The sequence below is a fragment of the Citrus sinensis genome, chromosome 5, assembly GCF_022201045.2.
Source record: "Citrus sinensis cultivar Valencia sweet orange chromosome 5, DVS_A1.0, whole genome shotgun sequence".
In the NCBI taxonomy this organism is placed as follows: Eukaryota; Viridiplantae; Streptophyta; class Magnoliopsida; order Sapindales; family Rutaceae; genus Citrus; species Citrus sinensis.
The window spans coordinates 9,538,718-9,557,386 of record NC_068560.1 but is presented as its reverse complement, the minus strand read 5'-3'; the positions used below and the strand labels follow the sequence as shown (position 1 = coordinate 9,557,386).

Below are 18,669 nucleotides of genomic sequence, written 5' to 3'. Positions count from 1 at the left end.
ATTTAAGTAACAGATTCTAACCAATTAGAAAGATCTTCGTATCAATTTAGAGATCTCTCTAAGCATACCACTTCAAGAAAATTCGTGAGAATATTTTTAAATCTTTAATTGATTTTTTTGTCTAAATATGAGAATATGAATTTTGGGGCAAAACGTGTAAAGCATATTACATTTTGAAAGATTAGGATTCTCCCCTAATCTATATTGAGCAAATAATGATGTGAACCTCTGGAAAATGGGAGGAAAAGAATAAAATTGCAATAGAATTACAAATTGAAAATAATATATATACGTTTATATATATATAATTTAATTAACTCAAGGAGCGTGATACACGCGCTATGCAAAAGCGAGTCTTCCATATATATCATTCCCGATACTACTCTTCTGACTGAGAGAAAGATGTCAGCATTCGGCAACCGATGCTGTTCATGTTATCATCGATCTCTGCTTCTCTCTATAAAGCCAAAGTGCCCTAGGGCTTCTTTCTTTTAACCCTCTCCCCATTTAAACAAAAAGAAAAAAAAATATTTGTTTTCGTTTCTGTTCTTTCTTTGATGAGATCTAAATTCTTATATGTTCTCATCTGGGTTAGCTTAGGGTTTTGAGAGCAGGAAGCCATGAAAGTCGATGGATGGGAGAAAAATGATTGTTTCTGAGGGGACTGTTGTCTGGCTCGATGCATTAATAATAATTATAATTATATAATTATAATTATCATGAAAAAAGGGTATCGGACCAGGCTTCATTCCCTTCAGAATCAAATTCATTGTTTGATTTTTTTTGAGAGGTTATGGTTGATGGGAATGTTGTTTGGCTCGAGGGTCATCTAGGTTTTCAAAATTTTCTCGGACTTTCTTTCTTGCTTTTATTTTTCCAGGAAAATTATGTTATTTGCCTATGTGATCTCGGACCAGGCTTCATTCCCGTCAACCGACGGTTTCTCTCTTTCTCAAGCTGCTATTATGATGGTGGTGGTGATGAGTGACGATACTTTCCGGGGAAAATAAAAAAATTGTGGTGATTGGTGATTGGTAAAAGTTTTCTCTCTCTCTCTCTCTCTCTCTTTACCTCTCTCTGTTCTTTATTATTTTCTCGAGAAAATTTTCCGTATTTGGAGTTTGCATGGAATCATTTTGACCCGCTTAGTAAAAAACATTAACAAACAAGTTCGGGAGATGCCATTGACTTTAATTTATTTTCTTTTCTAATTTTATCTGCTTCAGCCTTTTCTGTTGACCACGTCTTTTTTGGCTTTGCATCTTTCTTTTCTTGTTTGATTCTCGAGAAAAAATGAGACAGAAACATAAAAAAAGCAATGATTTAAAAAATTATTTCCTCTCTCTCTCGCTCTCTCTCTCTCTTTCCCAATTGGAATTGTTGCCTGGGTATATTCTGATTTTGAACAAGATAATCATTGGATTATGATCATTTTATTAGAAGAAGATAGAGGGAAAAAATTGTCAAAAACAAATGGAAAGAAACTATTTAGGGTTTCTGAACAACAAGCTTTAGTTGTTTATTTACTGAAATTATTATTACTTCTACTATTAGTTAAAAAAGCAGTCAAAGCCATCTCTCTCTTTCTCTCTTTTTGTGTTTTTAAACCTACAATTTTAGGTTCGTTTTATTATTTTTTTTGTCTATTCTGTGAAAGCAGTACTAATGAATGATGATGAGTCCATATTTGCATAGCTTAATGGGTAAGTTTTACTCTTCATTGATTAAAAATTATTTGTTGTTTATTTTGCGTAACTCCTGAAATTTAATGACAAGAAATGTAACTGATGTGCAACTAATACTGTCTTTTTTTTTGGTAGAGAGGTTAATGGAGTATTCAGTATTCAATGCATTGAAGCTTGATGAGACATGTGGGGGTTATGTCTGTCTATATATATATATATATATATAGGAATCAGTGAGGCCTTTATTGAAAACTTTTGTTTATTAGGAACAAAAATATGTTGCGTTTTTGTTTAATTCATTGTTGTAAAAAAGTAACACCACTGCTGCTGTTGTATATATCTTGTGTCCTGTGTGCTTTTTGATCATGAATCTCTGAAATTTGTACTTTCAGTCAAAAGATGAAGAATAGAAACTGGACTTCAATTTTGTTTTTGCAGCTTCGTATACATCACGATCAATTCGTATGGATGTTTAATTTAAGCACAATTTAAGCCAAATATTAGGCCCTTATATTTTCAATTAATTGAAGGGAACTACAACCCAAGAACCCCCCCCCTCCTCGATCCCCAACTCTTATTTGAGTATACAAATATTTCAAATTACATTTAAAACAAAAAATTCCGTTTCGAAATGGTTTTGTAACACATGAATTTACAATCTGATGTTATGAAGATGCTAATATATTTATTTATTGGTGGAAAAAATAGTGTTTAATTTTATTTTTTCGAATAAAACACACCCATCATTTTTTTCAAAAAAAAAAAAATATTGACAAAGTCACACAGTGTTATAATATCATTGAAAGGTTGCACCATCTATCGTAAATGCCTCTTTAAACTCGATTTGTAAGAAAAATATGGAATAAAGTTTTATGTACTCTTAACTTAGTGCATAACATGTTCCTCTATTAAATTCTTGTCATGCATATTTTTTAACTAGTTAATCATAGAAGAATCTGTATACCTATAATTCAGGAATACTGAATATATACTTGATGACCAAGCTATTTGGTTTGGAAATTGAAAGAAAATAATTTATTTTCTTTTATCTTAAAGAAAAGCTCCAAGGTTACTTATTCATGAGCATAAGGTTAATAACTTTCTAACTACAATTGTGGTGGTAGAATTTCGGTTTTTCATGTAAGATTAAAATTGAGAAATAGGCTTTTGCAAGTAAGAGATGAGGAAATTATAAATCTCATCGGTTTCGAGTTCCATCTTGTCTTGCATACTGAGCCATGCTAAAGCTAATTCTTTATTTTTTTTAATATGATAAATTTTATTTTTACATAGCCCTCCTAGAGCAATTAATCGCAAGATTAATCAAGCACCATTGGATGTGAAGTGTGTGCCTCTCTTTCATATCGAGGTATGGGAATTGAATTAGATAAAAATTAACCTATGGTTCAAAGTGAATAATAGTAGTAGTAGAGTTGTGGTGGTGGTGGTGGTAATAATAAAGGTGGGAAAAGATGATTAATTCACAAGATTTCATCCATTTTAGTTGAGAAATTAATCCTTAAAAACTATCATGTATGACCAATGGGCCTTTGGTCCAGTGGGAGAGCCCTTACACTTACAATGTTGAGTGTAAGGATTCGAGCTTCTATAAAAGCATTTATGGAGGTTATTTACAATCCTCTCCCAATTATCAAATAATTGAGTGGAGCCAATCTATCCTTCACAAAATGTGAGTGGAGTGGACAACTCTCGAATATTTGAGAGGATTTAAAGAATTTGGGTAACGCTTTAGAGGAGTACATGCCACTACGAAGGTTCCAATTGTAGAATTTGTTAACAATCCTATATAACAGTATTAAAAAAAAATTGTCCAATAATCCTATATAACAGTATTAAAAAAAAAATTGTCTAATAATCATGTATAACAATATTAAAAAAAAAAAAAACTGTCCTGTATGTGTTTTATCATCGATAGATAAGATTTCCGAAACCCTACTTGAAAGTGGAGTAAAATTTCACCCACACCCCCCATTTAATTAGTTTTCAAAAATTGTCATTAATCTCTTATGATGTCAACAACACCACCCATATACATTATACCTTTTCCAGGGAAAAGGCAAAAAGCAATTGACTAATGTATATTTAGACCAAAGGCAGGACTCCCTCAAATTTTGTGAACTCATCCAGCTTTAAGAAAATAATTACAGAAATTTGACATTAATTAAGTAACTTGAAGGACCGAGATTGATTTAACATAAATTAATTTGAGTTCTTTGGGAAAGAGCGAGAGACAAGCCCCAAATTTATTCCTAAAAGAAAATTTAAAGAAACAACAATATTTCATCAAAAACATTAAACATGGATTTCATTTATTAGGTTATGATATCACTTTACAATGAATGAATGCAGAAGCAATTCGTGTTGGAAAATTTTCTTTACCTATACAACAATGGCAGTAACCAGTAAATATGAAACTACCAGGTTTGTAAATTATGGTTGCTGTGGGAATTTTTTCTTCAAGAAGTTGATGAAACGTGAGGCATAGAATTTCGGTTCAACAGCAGATATTAACTGAGGATCAAATTGCAACGATTTGAATGCATGCTCTATTTTCTTTTTCACATTGTATTCCTGCAGTATATCAATTATGCCCATGTAGAGAACTACATCATAGACCTCGAAAAGCTCAACTTCGTTCGAGTCACACTCGTTATCGAGAAGTTTGTGGTTAGCCTGTGCTGGCATGTTTACTCCTAGCTGCACCTTAAACCTGAAACATAAGCAAGCACCTAGTTTAAATATATGCTCCTTGACGAGTATTCATACTGCAAAACGTCACAGTATCCAGAAATGCATGAGCCTCAGGACTGAGTTTGCAAGCTTCAAATTAGTTTCCAAGTTACTGGTATTACAGCATTATTAGTTATATTATCGACATGTTTTAGCAGAGATGATACCAATTACCGAATGATTAACAGAGTTTGATAGCTGTTAATAAAAGATTTGAGTGTATCATAAGGTCACTGGGGTCAACTTTACACAAACATACAGAGATTAAGGTTTATTAAGCATGATGCCAAATTTTGGTCTAACACATTAGAACCAGAGAGGTTACCTTCCGGTGCCTGGGATCAAGAGATCAACTTCCTTGTCACCGACAGAGAACGCTCTCAATGTACTTCCTCTGATGTGAGGCCCCGGTGCAGTGCTGACGAAGCTAGGTTCATGAGTTACAAGGAGCAGACCTTTTGGAGGAATAATGATCTCCCCTTGTGAGCCAATTATACCTAGTGAAAGCAGAAAATGAGCAACTAATTTATATAATAGAAGCCAAGGCAGACCAAATCCACTCTCAAGTACTTAAATTTTACACACAAGCATACAGACACAAAAAGAATGAGAAACAGATCACAGTGACTTGAGATTAACTAATTATTCAAAGAGAAGAATAAATCCTTACAGTGACGCTCTCTTTTTCTCCCTGAAATAACATCTTCTATTTTCTCACTGAAATAACATCTTCTATTTTCTTGGATCACTCTCAAAGATTCACCAAGCAGTTCCCAAATAGCATGTAACACAGATGTCTAAATCCTTAAGTTGTCACTAGCTGTGCAATAGGAGATACAAAAATTTGTACAAAACCTGTATGCAACATTGATTTTCCTGCAGCTATAATGCCTAACTCCCATTTTAATGCTAGTCCACACTGATGACCAATGATGCACACGGAAGAGCAGTTTGTCCATTAGAATGAAAAAGAAATACCCAACATTAAAAAAAGAATATGGTTCTGGGGAATGAATCAAGACTCAAGTAACTTCAACATGCCTATTCTCTCTCTGTTTTTAATTTCTTTCTTCTTCTATAATTAATGCTAGATTGATAAGGCCAATATAAAGTTCTAATATTTTGTACATCAGATGTATATGGTTTAGAACAGATATTTCAGATGCACTGGAAACTTGAATAAAATTACAGGTTGATGGATCACCAGCACTGCCCTTTACTATGCTCAAGCATGTTCTACAGCATTCATTCAGATTAATTGCTCAATATGTTTTATCATGGAGTGCCCCCATAATTAGGACAAATCTTAAAGATATTGGACTTTAACACCTCTGAAAAATATAAACAGGCATGTTCAACACCTTTATAAAGTGAACCCCAATCAATTAGGCAATTAAGTCTTATACCCCAATGAAAATGCAGTAATTTGACCAAAGAAAAGTCAACTTATGAACATGTTCTAACTGCAGAATAACCTTACAAATACCTTTCCTACATGCTTAAAGTTGAGCAATATTTTCAAATGAAAAATTCTCAGGCTTAAAAAAACCACCCTAAAGCATAACTTACGTAAATGCAAGCAAGAGAATACAAGTTGAAATATAAGCATATTTATGACAAAAAACAATATATATACCATCAGTACGAGGTAAACTGTCAGAGTTGGTTGCTGTAGTTGGAAGTTCTAGTAAGGCCTTCAGATGCTCAGGGGCTCTAAAATGTAATCCCAACAGCAGGCTATAATCAATAATTTGTTGAGATTCCAAGAACTCGCAGTCTATTGAAATTTGTCTGCAAGTTACAAGAAAGAAGAAAAATTCCAATGATAATTAGAAATGTATAAAATAATAATATTATCAATGAAATGCACAATGCAATCCTTCATTTCTCTATTCATGTATATGTAATCGCACTAACAACAAATCAACATATCTGCAGTCAACACAGCAGTTTGATGACTACTAGCAGGATGAATAATGTAAAAGGCCATTCAAAAAGAAGCACTAAATATTGGTGGAAATGGAAAAAGTGCACAAAAGGAAAAGTAGAAACACTTCCAATGTTTTTACCCATCTAAAATCTTACTTCTCAAAATCATTCACAATATTCCGTTGGTGGATCTTGCAAAAGAGATATCAATGGTGAGCAAGAAGCTGAAAGGTATGCAATCAGATTGAAAATTGTATACGACCTTATAACTGAAGACTCCAAGTTTGAAGAATTTAGTGTGGTTGCTACTGACGTGCTTATATTTTGGATTAGCTAAAAAGTGGAATGAGGTATAAAAAATGTCACTCTGTGGAAGAAACCAACTGACCAAGGATCAGAATAACAGTCTTTGAAGTATGAAGTTTTACCAGCAAAACTCTTGAAAAGTTTTAGAATTAATTAAAAAGAAAAGATTGCAATTTTATAAATAATGATATATGATTAATATTTCAAGAATCCTATGGTCCAACATAAAAAACATAAAAATGTGTCCAAAACAAGTCACATTTATTTGAATACCAAAAGTTGGTCCAAACATTTTCATAAATGAATTATGCAAGCATCATTTTCCAACACTTACTTAAAAAGGTACTCCCGTAACAACTTGTCCATTTGAAACTCAAAGGATAGATCAAGATCCTTCAATGTGGTATTTTCCTTGATTTTATCTTTGTCTGTACATCTTCCTACTGTTGATCCCTTTAGATCATACGAGCGGTGAATTCGTAATTCTGTACAAAACATATTCCCCATGACCACAAACCGCACCTGAAAACCAAAAACAATAACAGAAGCACTTAATGATCATAAGTAAAAGAATACATAACAGAAGGTAAACCAGAGCTCTAGAAAGGGCTAGCACATACCTTTCTTCCTCCCCGTAATGTTATCCGGTGGAGTCCAAAAAATTTGGTTATGAGTGTATTTTCATGTTTCTTCACATGAATGTAATACTCATGTAGCATTCTGAGTAAGACCTGCACAGAAGGGAAACAAAATATAAATGCTCATGTCCAACTCTCTTTCAGTCATAGAAAGTTTAACTAGCTCATTTTTTTACTCTTTTGAATTCAGTTGAGTGTTCAGTTTTGGATTGCAGAGCAAGTTCAAAAGGTACAAATAAACTAAACATAGAAAATTACATATATTTAGGAGAAGTGAAAATATTGTAAAGTAAGAAACAACTTGACAAAATTTTCCAATTGAAATTAATGTAAAATCTCCAACATAATTGACTTGACTTTCCAACCTTAAGAAATTTGAGATTAACTGAATGTAATCATATTTGGCCTCAGCACTCCTAGTGTTTACCACCTGAAGACAAATCTTTTCCCTCTCACTGTCCTTCTAACCCCCCAAAACCAATGGAGTGGTACGACTATTGTGTTATCACAATTAAAACATCCAAATTAACTTCCTATTTCATTCTAACTAAACTCATTTATTTTAGGTATTTCCCTTTTCGTCTTTAACTATCCATTTCAATTTCTTCCTCTAAGTTTTGATAAGAGAAAGGATTCACCAATTGATAATAGACAGTGCAAAGGCGAAAGGAAAGAAACGGGAAGCAACAGAGACCAACCAACAGAACCTCACATCTAATCTAGGAAGTTAAAGATTCCAGTTAGTGAGACACAAGTGAAACTCATCTTCGATAGCCATTCCTCTGGCGGCTGATGTAAGTTACCAAATAATGGATCTAAAGCATACAAAGCAATTTGATTCTAAGTTCAAGAACAGCAGAGATAGAGATACTATTAAGGTAGAGGCATTGCACTATTATAATCCATAATGGACGAATGATTATTCAGATGATTCTAATTAGGAAAACAGCTCTCATCTATGATCAATAACCCTGGCGGGCAGGCCTTTCCTTCAGTCATTTTTATCAACGAGCAAGACCACTGACCTTTCTTCCTTGAACTATTCCTACTCATTGGAGTCAGCATATCAGAAATGGATTGCCTCCTTGCTGGAGAATTCTGAAAAACTCAAATCTGCAACCGTATACTCCTATGTTTTGCTTCATAGAAACTCTTCCGACTCAACCAATTAACTTTACTCAATGAGAATCTTGTTAATTGTACCTCATCTGCTCAGGCACTGTCCTCTCTAGAAAATGTGATGCAAAATAATCTTTTGAAAGATAAGCAAACGGGATTATATCATCATATCCAACTGATTTTGCTACACCTTGCTTATGGTGAAATTTGATTACAAACAACCAATGGACTAACCCAAGACCTGAAGATAGAAAATGAATAAAGTCCCTTTTCTGCATCAACTGACCCGTAATTGCCATCATAATGAAATGACTGTCAATTGTTAGAGAACTATAAACAATAGGGTTACAATTACTAACTTACCCGCGTAACAAGAAATCTGAAAACATCATCAAAGAACTAAAGCAGACTCTTATATAATGTTTCATGATCAAACCCTATCTAAAGCTCTATCTGCATCATTTGATTGTCCTTTTATATCTGTAGTCTCTCCGGACTCCAGATCTGTCAATCAAAATATACAAATCTGACATCAAGGAACCAATCCACATGTTTTTAGTTCATAAAAAATTTTTAGAAAGGTTTATATCAGGAAAAAGGAAAAATGGAATGTAGATAAATCATGGAAAAGACAGACTAAAAATCCTTTGCAAGCTCAAACTGATTCCTGTCAAGACAAAGAAAATACACAAAAATTTCGAAGGCTACATCATAAAAACAAAAATTTTCTACATAAATCAGCTGAACAATAAATTCGTAATAGATAAAGTAAATAAACATGCTTGCAAGAATAGAAGTACGAAATATATTCAAATAAAACGTTAAAACTGGTTCTGCAACTTCAAACCTTCAATTCAGTTTTTTTTAATGTCTTAATGAAAAATCTATCATCATGAGAAAGATAGAAGATGCTGCCACTTTTCCCAGGGGAAGAACGCTCCCTTAGACCATCATCACCACAAATGGACATCATATACTCCGCTGCATCTAGTTTAAACATCTCCCTCAAATTCCTGAGAATAAATTATCATACACATGAACAAAGTCAGAAATCTAAGCCATGGAATGCAAGGTAACAATCATACATATAGTTTGGTCGACTACCCCTCATATGGCAACAGAAATAAACAACACTTAGCTTGAAAGGGCTAAGTTCCAATAAGAAAATTTTATCAGAAGCTAACATATGAGTGTGATTTTGTACACTATCAAGAAGACCAAGATGGAATGTGGAAAACAAAGCTGAGACATAGACAGTCTCCCTAGCATATATTACTGAATACCAAGGTAGATACCTGAAGACCATCGGACAATAATCTTTCCAACTGAAATCAATGGAATTGTGAGGAGGCGTGAACTGAGAACCCTTTCTAGGAAAATACATCCTTATTCTAGCTCGATCTCCAAAATCTGAGGATCGAACTTCTCGCATAGGCACTGGCGTGATTTTGCCAACAGTATACCTGTGAACTTTAAATCAGGTATTTATAACAAAGGCCAACAATAAATTTTAATAACCAAAACCATAAAGTTAATTATTTCACAGAAATTAAGGACTGTCAAGTTCCAAACTGAGAAAAACAGTTTAACAAGCCCTTCAAACAAAGATAATCAGCTCAGTTGGGCACAGAAACTATTGTCTATCAAAGAAATTTCTCTCTTTGGAATAATACCCAACTCTAAAGTATCAACTATTGTTAACTCAGACTTTGCTAGGATCTAGCAGATCAGAAAAGTGGTAAACGAAAATGGAAATCACATGTTCTCATAACTATTTAAAAGAAGAAGAGCCAAGCGGGTAATTTTGCACCCTTGATTAATTTGGGCACAGCTATCTAAGTTTTAGTTTATCTGGCTTCAGAGTGATCAGAGAAAACCAAACAAGCACTCTTTTTGAAGAGGGAAGGATTATCAGCTAATAGACTTGGAAAGACAATGGGATACATAAAATTTTGCAATGGTCAGCTTGAATAGCATTTCACTAAAGAGCAAATGATATATGGTAAAGATCTCAACAAGATTGCTTTTATTTTATTATTCATTGCATTTACACAAAGCTTATATTAATCCAAATTTAGCAAGCAATTAAGACCATTTTATTCTCAGCATTAATCCAACACTTAGGACAGAAAGGACAGAATGAAATTACAGAAAAGGCATTACAATTGATGTGCCAGCACATAGACTTTCGACACTGTGTTCATGACTCCGAGTCAATTCTAGACCAGAAGTAAGCATAGTCTTTCCAAGTCCAGGTTGGAAAGGGAAGAATAATAAAAACATGGAAGAACCAAATAATGACACAACAACATCAACAATCATAGAACAGACTATGTAGATAACAAACATAAAAGTATTTAACCTTGTGGAAAGGGAAAGGAAAAAGTATACTGCTTGAGAAAAGGCTTCCGATGTCAATACTTTTACCTGATACCAAGCTGCAAGTTAAGCATAAGATAATAGCTTCGATGGCCTTCAAAGATGTCCACACATGACTTCTTTTTCACTTCTTTCACTGAATGCTTATTTCGTGGTTTTCCTTTCCGTGTTTGCTCTGTATAATTCCTAACTGTCTCTTTCATCAGCACTCCCTGCATGTATTCTCTCTCATAAACTACAGGGCTCCCATCCGGCATGTCACTTTGACTTTCATCTGAATCGTGCAACAACTTGGATGAGAAGTCATTACTTATGGACTCTACAGAAGGATGGCGTTGGCTCCAATTTCCATCCAATGATGATGTTCTGTGTGATATTCGACCAGAACTTCTTAAGAGCCCCCCCACTGAAATCCTCTCAGACAGACTACGTTTAACTCTTGGCTTTGAGGTCTCACTTCCCTCTGAATTTATCGAAGAACCTTGAGATGGCAATCCTTTTGTATTGTCATCATATCCTAGATTGCTACACATTCTCCTCAGAGATGGATGTTTACTTCCTGCAGGATAAAATTTTCCTTTTCCATCCTTCAGGCCCTTACTCCATGTTCCAGAATAATGTCCCCCATCAGCAAACATATAAACTCCAGACCCATGTCTGTAACCATTTAGCCAAGAGCCATCATATATATCACCATTCATCCATTTCATAACCCCTCTACCACTCATTTTCCCATCTTTCCAGCTCCCAATATATATATTTCCACTATTCCAAGAATACCGACCACTACCCTCATGGACTCCTTCCTTCCATGAGCCATCATAAATGTCTGAATTAGGATACTCCTTTCTTCCAAGTCCATGCCGGATATTCATCCTCCAGTTCCCTCTGTAAACAGATCCATCATGTCCAGTGAAGGTGCCAAAACCATGAAGATAACCTCCAGAGAAATCACCCTCGGATTTTGCTCCTGAAGGCCAGACTATATATCCTTTTCCTGTCATTTTCCCTTCTTCCCAATCACCTTCATAGACTGTTCCATCTAGCCATATATATTTTCCCTTTCCATGAGGCAGTTCTCCCTCAAAATTACCAACATAGATGTCTCCATTTGTGAAGGACTTTTTAAGCCTGGAAAAGCATGAAATTCACTTAAATTTAAAAAAATAAAGAATAAGTTGGTGTATATACAGATTGGTTTTCCTTCTGAGACAGGCAGAGGATGTGAAAAGAGTAGGAAAGTACACTACCTTCCAGTGTCCTCCATGATTAGTAAATTAGACATAGTCTAGCTGCTTTCAACAGCTTTAACAAGTCCCATCTCAGATGCCCTAAATAACAAAGCAAGCCAGTCAAAAAGTTTGATAAGACCACTAGCTGGTTTCTGAACATTAAGGATAACGACCATGGAGTCAAGAAGCACATAATAACAGCAACTTCTTAATAACATAATATATACTTCAGTGTTCACAACGCCAAAGAAGACTACTGGTCATCAGTTACATCACTACTTTACAACTCTTTCATTGGTTCATCTTTGTAATCTTTATTTTTCTTTCTCTTCTTTCCTTAAATTTGGTTGTTATAGGGATCATAAAATAAAAAGAACAATTCAGCTTGTCAATGTAAAACATCAGTTAGCTATCATAATAAATCAGTTCTTATAGTGTAGAACTTTTTAACTCTTCGTTTTTCATAGCACTGATTTTTCATCAATCCAATAGTCAGGTCAAATATATTCTTAACACTTGTATTATGTATATTTCCCAACATGAAGCCATGAGGCGAAACTTGGCTTTGATATCATATGAAGTAACCGCCTCTCCCAAAAGCTTAAAAATATTGGTAATAAAACTGACTTCTAACAATTCAGCTCGCAGTCTACAACCCTTTTAATTCTTTCAAAAAATTCTTCAAAAATCTTGAATGCAAGACGCTAAAACCTAAGTACATCTATCTATCCCCATTCACAATTATCTCAGCTTGCAGCCTTGCACCACACAAGCTTTTCTCACTTGGGCAATTATCTTTCAGGTCACCAATGCCACAATTATAACACATCTAAAAGGCCAGAAAGAAAAAATATTGAAAAAACTACAATGATTGTAAATTGTAATACAATTTTCAGCCTAATTTTAACCATTTTGAATGGCTGAATCGCTGAATCTTGTCATTGGGTACAGGCTCAGCAATAGTATTTAAGCTCTAATAGGAAGCAATGAATCTTCTAATTAATCAGTATTATAAGTTACAGCTCTAATAATAAAATATACAAGAACCATAACTAACAAATTCGATCGAAAATGAATCCAGAACCTATACTTGCAGAGCTGATATACTAGAATCTAAAATAGAACTGCTCTAAATTGACTATTTCATTTCATTTTTGTTCAAAACAACCACTAAAACAAATAATGAAAATGAACAAATATACTGATTATAGAAGAGAAGAAACAAAACTAACCTGGGTCATTCTCAAAATTCAATCTTTCCTTCAGGCTACAGCTCAAAGAATATATCTCCAATGAACCTAGATTCACGCAACCCACTAAAACAAAAACCCACATATTAAAAAAAAAAAAAAAAGTTATAATAAAATATGATAAAAATTATGCCTTCTATTTATTTATTTGTTTATTCTTCTCAAGATTTAGAGCCGACCATGAACTAAACAGATCGCTCTGCAGCTTGAAGTTGACACTTCAAATCTTTGTTCAAAAAGTTTCTCTGTTACAGAATAAATGCTTTTGGCTTTTGCTTTTCAGCTGTTATTTTTGTTTAGTTTTTAGTTTTAGTTTTACTTTCACATGCAGCAAGAAGAAGCACTCTTAGAAGAAGATCATAACCTCTGTTTTCTGTTCATCCTGCCACGTGTCGAAACGCGGGACCTATTTGGATTTTGCAAACATCTTAGTCAAGCCATAGTATCCTTTGCTAATTGCTACTATTTTCAAAAATGGAATTTTATATTTTGAAAATTTAAATTTTATAAATAGAAAAAAATATTTTATTATATTAATTTACCTTTTATATAATTTTTTTATTTAGCTTAAGAATATACATTATAAATCGTGGGTGTCTTGAAAATTACTTTCTTATTTTTTTAGTTAGTTTTGCAACACAACTATTAGTAAGTCTTATGTCCAAGCGTCCAACACATGGAGCTTTTGGGTTGTTCATTTCAAATTTTCTTGAATTTTGAAGATATTTTAAAATGCAAGTATTAATATAGCCATATTTTTTGTTTAAATTTTTTTTAAAGAAAATACTTTAAATATTTTCCAATTAAGAATTCAATATAAAATTTGGAGAAAACTTGAAATCTAAATAAGCCATAAGATATTACTAAGATTATAAGATTTTTTTCTAATTTGAATTATAGAAATTGTAACTTAACATATAAAATTTATAAAAGCCCCAGCAGATGGCTGAGTTTTTTTCACGCGCCTTTATTTAATTAGCCGCTCAAATTTAAATTTTAGGAGAAGTAACGGATAAAAAATGAAATTGAACTTTACACTTATCCTTTAGTTTTTAAATTAAAAAAAGTAAAAAAAAAATATAAGATTTACATCAAATCTTGTGAAAAAGTAACAGAGATTGAATATGAATTTCGGCTTTGTCCATCTCTTTACCTTTTAATTTAGAAAAAAAATTAAAAAAATGTAAGATTTATAAATTACTTTTTTAAAATGAATACAATTAATTAGAATATGTCAAAACCCATCTTACTCAGGCATTTGATACCGTTAGATGATAAGAAAGTCGACAAAAATTAATAAAATTTTATTATCTAATAATAACAGGCTATAGAATATATGCCAAACTTATCGAATATGAGCATCTTGGTCGCATTTCTTAATCAAGCATAATAACTTTCTTTTCTGTTTTTAAGTGAGGTGTAGAGATGCCCTTCACAAATATAAAATAAAAGTTTCAAACTTATGAAAGTTGGTTCCTTTCAATTTTATTTATTTTTTTTTAAAAAAGGATCAATCCTATAAAGTTGGCATTTAAAATATTTTTAGAAAGAAATCAACATTTTTAACACGGCAAAACCTCATTGGAACTCAGATTAGGGGAAAACGGGTGCTCAAGATACATATATTTAACGTGGGACCCGGATGAGATTTGGGCGGCGGCGATTGGATGGCATAGGAGAGAAAGGCGTGTACCTGATGTTAACGTCGAATAAAGGCCACTCAAACAAAAGTGGGTCCCACAAAAGACACAGAAATCTCGGGCGAATTTTTCTTTTTTTTTTTTATTTAATGAGTTGGGGGAGCAGTGATTTTCTACAGTTACAGTTACTTACAGATGCTGCTTCAGCCAACCCCCCAAGCTTCCTGCATTTGCATTGCCTGTTTCTCTGTAAGTCAGGACACGTGTGCTATTTGCTTTGGGTGTGTATGTTACGGATGCTGTACCATAGCAACCTCCGCTCACATGACGTGGATTCATGTTTTTGTTAACTTTTCTGTCTCTTTGGTCGGGGGTCCACGTGGACGAATTGGAGCAGTTTATGCCTTTTTATTTTATTTTATTTTGTCAACTTGTGAAAAGGTCACCATCATTTTTATCCCCGTGCATAATTTTTTAAGTCAATTTTGGGGCCACGTCTATGTTACGACGACTTACGACCGTGGCAAGGTATCTCAGTTTTTGTTTTTTATCTTAAAACATAACCATTGGTTTTAAAAGTAAAAGTGACACAAAGCCCAGCTGCTGGCCACGTTTCTCTTGAGGCATGTAAGCAGTCAAGTTTAGGGGTGTCAAAAAAGTCCGTCCGGACCAGACCCGATCAATTCGGTCCAGGCAAAATTTGGACTGCATGCATATAAAAATCGAATCTGGATTTAAAATTCTTAAATCCGGATATTTTCGGGCCCGATCCGGGTTCAACACCAAAACCCGAAACCCGGACCGGACCCGGTTTTTTAATAAATTAAAAAAAAGAATATATAAATATATTATATATAAATATAAAATTATAAATTTATAATATGTTGGATATTATTTAAATTTATTGTGTGATTATTGTGTTGTTGAATTTAATTTATTTATTTTATATATAGATTGAATGAGTTTAAGTTAGAAATTAGATGAATTTAGGTATTAGAAAGTAGATTGAAATAATTTTAATTTATCATTTGTGCAAAACTTACATTGTTAGTGTGTTATATATTTGTATTTGACTATTTTTTTTTTAAAGTTTGAGATTGAATGAGTTTATTTGATTATTTTCTTTTTTTAAATTTGCATTGTTAGAGAAATGAAAGACAAAATTGAAGAAAAAAAAATTGAAGTTATCACATGCGGGTTTAGAAAACCCGGACCCGGAAGGTGCCGGGCTCAAGCCCGGACCGCACCCAAAAAAACCGAGTTTTAACCCGGGTCCGGTCTTGTATTTTTCTCATCCGGTCTGGTCCCGGACAATACCAAAACCCGAACCAGACCCAAATTTTGCCAAGCCTAGTCAAGGTGGCTAATAAAAGGCAAATTTACTCGTAACAACTCTTGTGTGCGTAGGAGGCAACAATGTATTGATCGGTTGTGGGTATCAAGATTGAGGTCAGATGAAACTATATGAAGGTTAAGAACAAATTTGTGTAAGATAATAGCAATCTAGAAAGCAATGGAACAAAAAATTGGTCATAAGTATCAATTTATAATTATGGAAGAATTAAAACTATTGGAAAATGGAGCCTTTCTACAAGCAAAGTAACATTGTGGATGAATAATGTAATTAAGGATATATGTGTTTGATACAAGAAAGCTTATACAAGTTTACGAATAATGTAATTATCTCTGATAAAACAATTATGATAAGAAATATTTAATGATATATTATGGAAGGACTCGGCTAATTAAGTTACAATTTCTGTAAGCAACATATTTGCTTTAACTTTTTCTCTCTCCTTCAGGATGCGTGTGACCCTCCCATTCGCTATGTTACTAACATAATCTGTAACATAGTATGAACTATTATAGAATAGAGCGTATCCAAGTAAAGGAAATTCAAAGAAAATGCTAATTACGAGTAGGAAACACTAGCTTCTCTAAACACTTGTCCAAGAATGATGCTGTATTTTCTCGTTTAGGAATTTGCCGAAGCCCTTTAATTTATCGGTACTATCATTATAGCCAGAGCTTGTTAAGCTACTTGGCAAAAGGAGAACCTTGATCCACCATGGCTGAGTAGATAGCATATGCATTGAAAAGTTCCTTAATACCATCAGAAACTTCCCTGACTCCGTTCCAGATATGTATTACTACTATAAAGGTGTGTTTATTTATTGGAGTGAAAATGGGAAGTATAGGGAGCTTTTACACTCTAGCGTTTACATATTTATTTAAGGGTGAGAGTGAGAGAGTGGGATTCGCACCCATCTCACCTCTGCCTTTTTTTATTTTTTATTTTTTGATATATTACAATTAGAACTCTACTGATATTTTTACAATTAGACATCAATCGAGACTCTCTTTTATAGTTCTAAGATAGCATAGCCCGAACAACAACCATCATTTTAATATGAGAGAGAAATCTATTCTATCTCCAAAGTGGGGAGCCAAATAAATCTCTATCAAAGGGGAGTTGAGTAGCCCATTGGCTTTTTACTTTTCTCTTTAAATATAACATAATTGTATTTTATTAAAATAAAATATTAAATATAATGTAATTATATTTTTTAAAATAAAATAATGTTACATTTATTTAAAAATATTATTATTATATTCATAGAATATTAATAATAATATTACATAATATATTTATTTAAAAAATAATATTTTTATATTTATTTAATTTTAATAGCATTATATTTATTTAATAATAATAAATAAATAATAAATAATTTATTCTAAGAAAATATTAATTGTACTATGTTATTAATAACAACGTTTCATTTATATTTCTCTTATCAATAATTTTTAATTTTCAAAATTAAAAGTAAAATTAAAATAATAAAATTTTGATATTTATATAATTAAGAATAATAATGATAATTATTAACTTATATGATCAAAATTAATTATAAAATAAATAATTTATTTTATAAATATATTTTTTATTGGCTTTGTGATTAAAAAATACATTTCTTTAAATAAGAGTGAAACTATAATTTTAAATAATTTACTCCCAATTTAAGAAAAAGTAAACACATAAATGTAATTCAATTTTTATTCCACGCTCCAGTAAATAAGTTAATAACTTACTTTCACTCTCACTCTCTAATGTCAAAATTCTCGCTCCGCATGATTTCCAATTCAATAAAAAAAAGAAAAAGTAAACACTACTAAATCTGAGAATAGTGATACTCCACCAACTTCATCTTGAATCGGGGATCTTCGATGGCGGCCATTGCCAAAGCCAAACTGCATTGGCCTAATATTTTCAAACTTAGTTTCCATCTTTAAAGCCACGGAGCTCATAAGTTCATCTGGACTCTTGCACCAATCAATTGATTTGGATAAAATCTCAGAAATGTATACATTTGCAGTTGGACATTTGTAGCCAGAGAAGAGGACATTGGTGATTGAACCCGAATTTTGGTGGTAAAATTCCAAGGATTTAAAAGTTAATTCTATCATTATCTTTTTTTTTAGTAGAATCGTGGCAGTATCTTATCAGTCGTATTATTCATTCAATTAGTCTGTGGTAATAATTATTTTTTTTAATCATTAGATGAATTAAAAATATAGTGGAACCTGCCTAACTCATTTTTATTTTTACATTTTTAATCAACTAATCGTATCTTATCACACCAATCTGACTTTAAATTAAAATAAGAATTTTCACCAATTATAAAATATTTAAAAGACAAAATGAGTGATACGTACCTGCATGCACGTTGGCAGCTGAG

At 32.9% G+C, this 18,669-nt stretch overlaps 1 protein-coding gene and 1 long non-coding RNA gene across 3 annotated transcripts; one reads left to right on the top strand and one right to left on the bottom strand.

The window, feature by feature from the left end:
• The first annotated feature begins 257 nt into the window (after positions 1-257).
• LOC107176003 (uncharacterized) lies at positions 258-2,118 on the top strand. Its single transcript, XR_001507431.2, has 2 exons — positions 258-1,703; positions 1,821-2,118. It is a non-coding gene; the product is annotated as an uncharacterized LOC107176003 (long non-coding RNA).
• A 1,866-nt stretch (positions 2,119-3,984) lies between these two features.
• On the bottom strand, positions 3,985-13,631 carry LOC102629919 (phosphatidylinositol 4-phosphate 5-kinase 8). Of its 2 annotated transcripts, XM_006471018.4 has the most exons (11): positions 13,469-13,631; positions 13,272-13,355; positions 12,058-12,138; positions 10,856-11,938; positions 9,724-9,891; positions 9,276-9,441; positions 7,292-7,402; positions 7,006-7,193; positions 6,073-6,227; positions 4,762-4,933; positions 3,985-4,416 (listed from the first exon to the last, which is right to left on the bottom strand). In XM_006471018.4, the coding sequence occupies exons 3-11, from the start codon at positions 12,090-12,092 to the stop codon at positions 4,137-4,139; spliced, it is 2,358 nt and encodes a 785-aa protein (XP_006471081.2). In that variant the 5' UTR covers positions 12,093-12,138; positions 13,272-13,355; positions 13,469-13,631; the 3' UTR covers positions 3,985-4,136. The 2 variants fall into 2 exon arrangements, with proteins under 2 accessions (XP_006471081.2, XP_024952139.2); XM_025096371.2 differs by having other exon boundaries at positions 13,272-13,616.
• Positions 13,632-18,669: the final 5,038 nt, after the last annotated feature.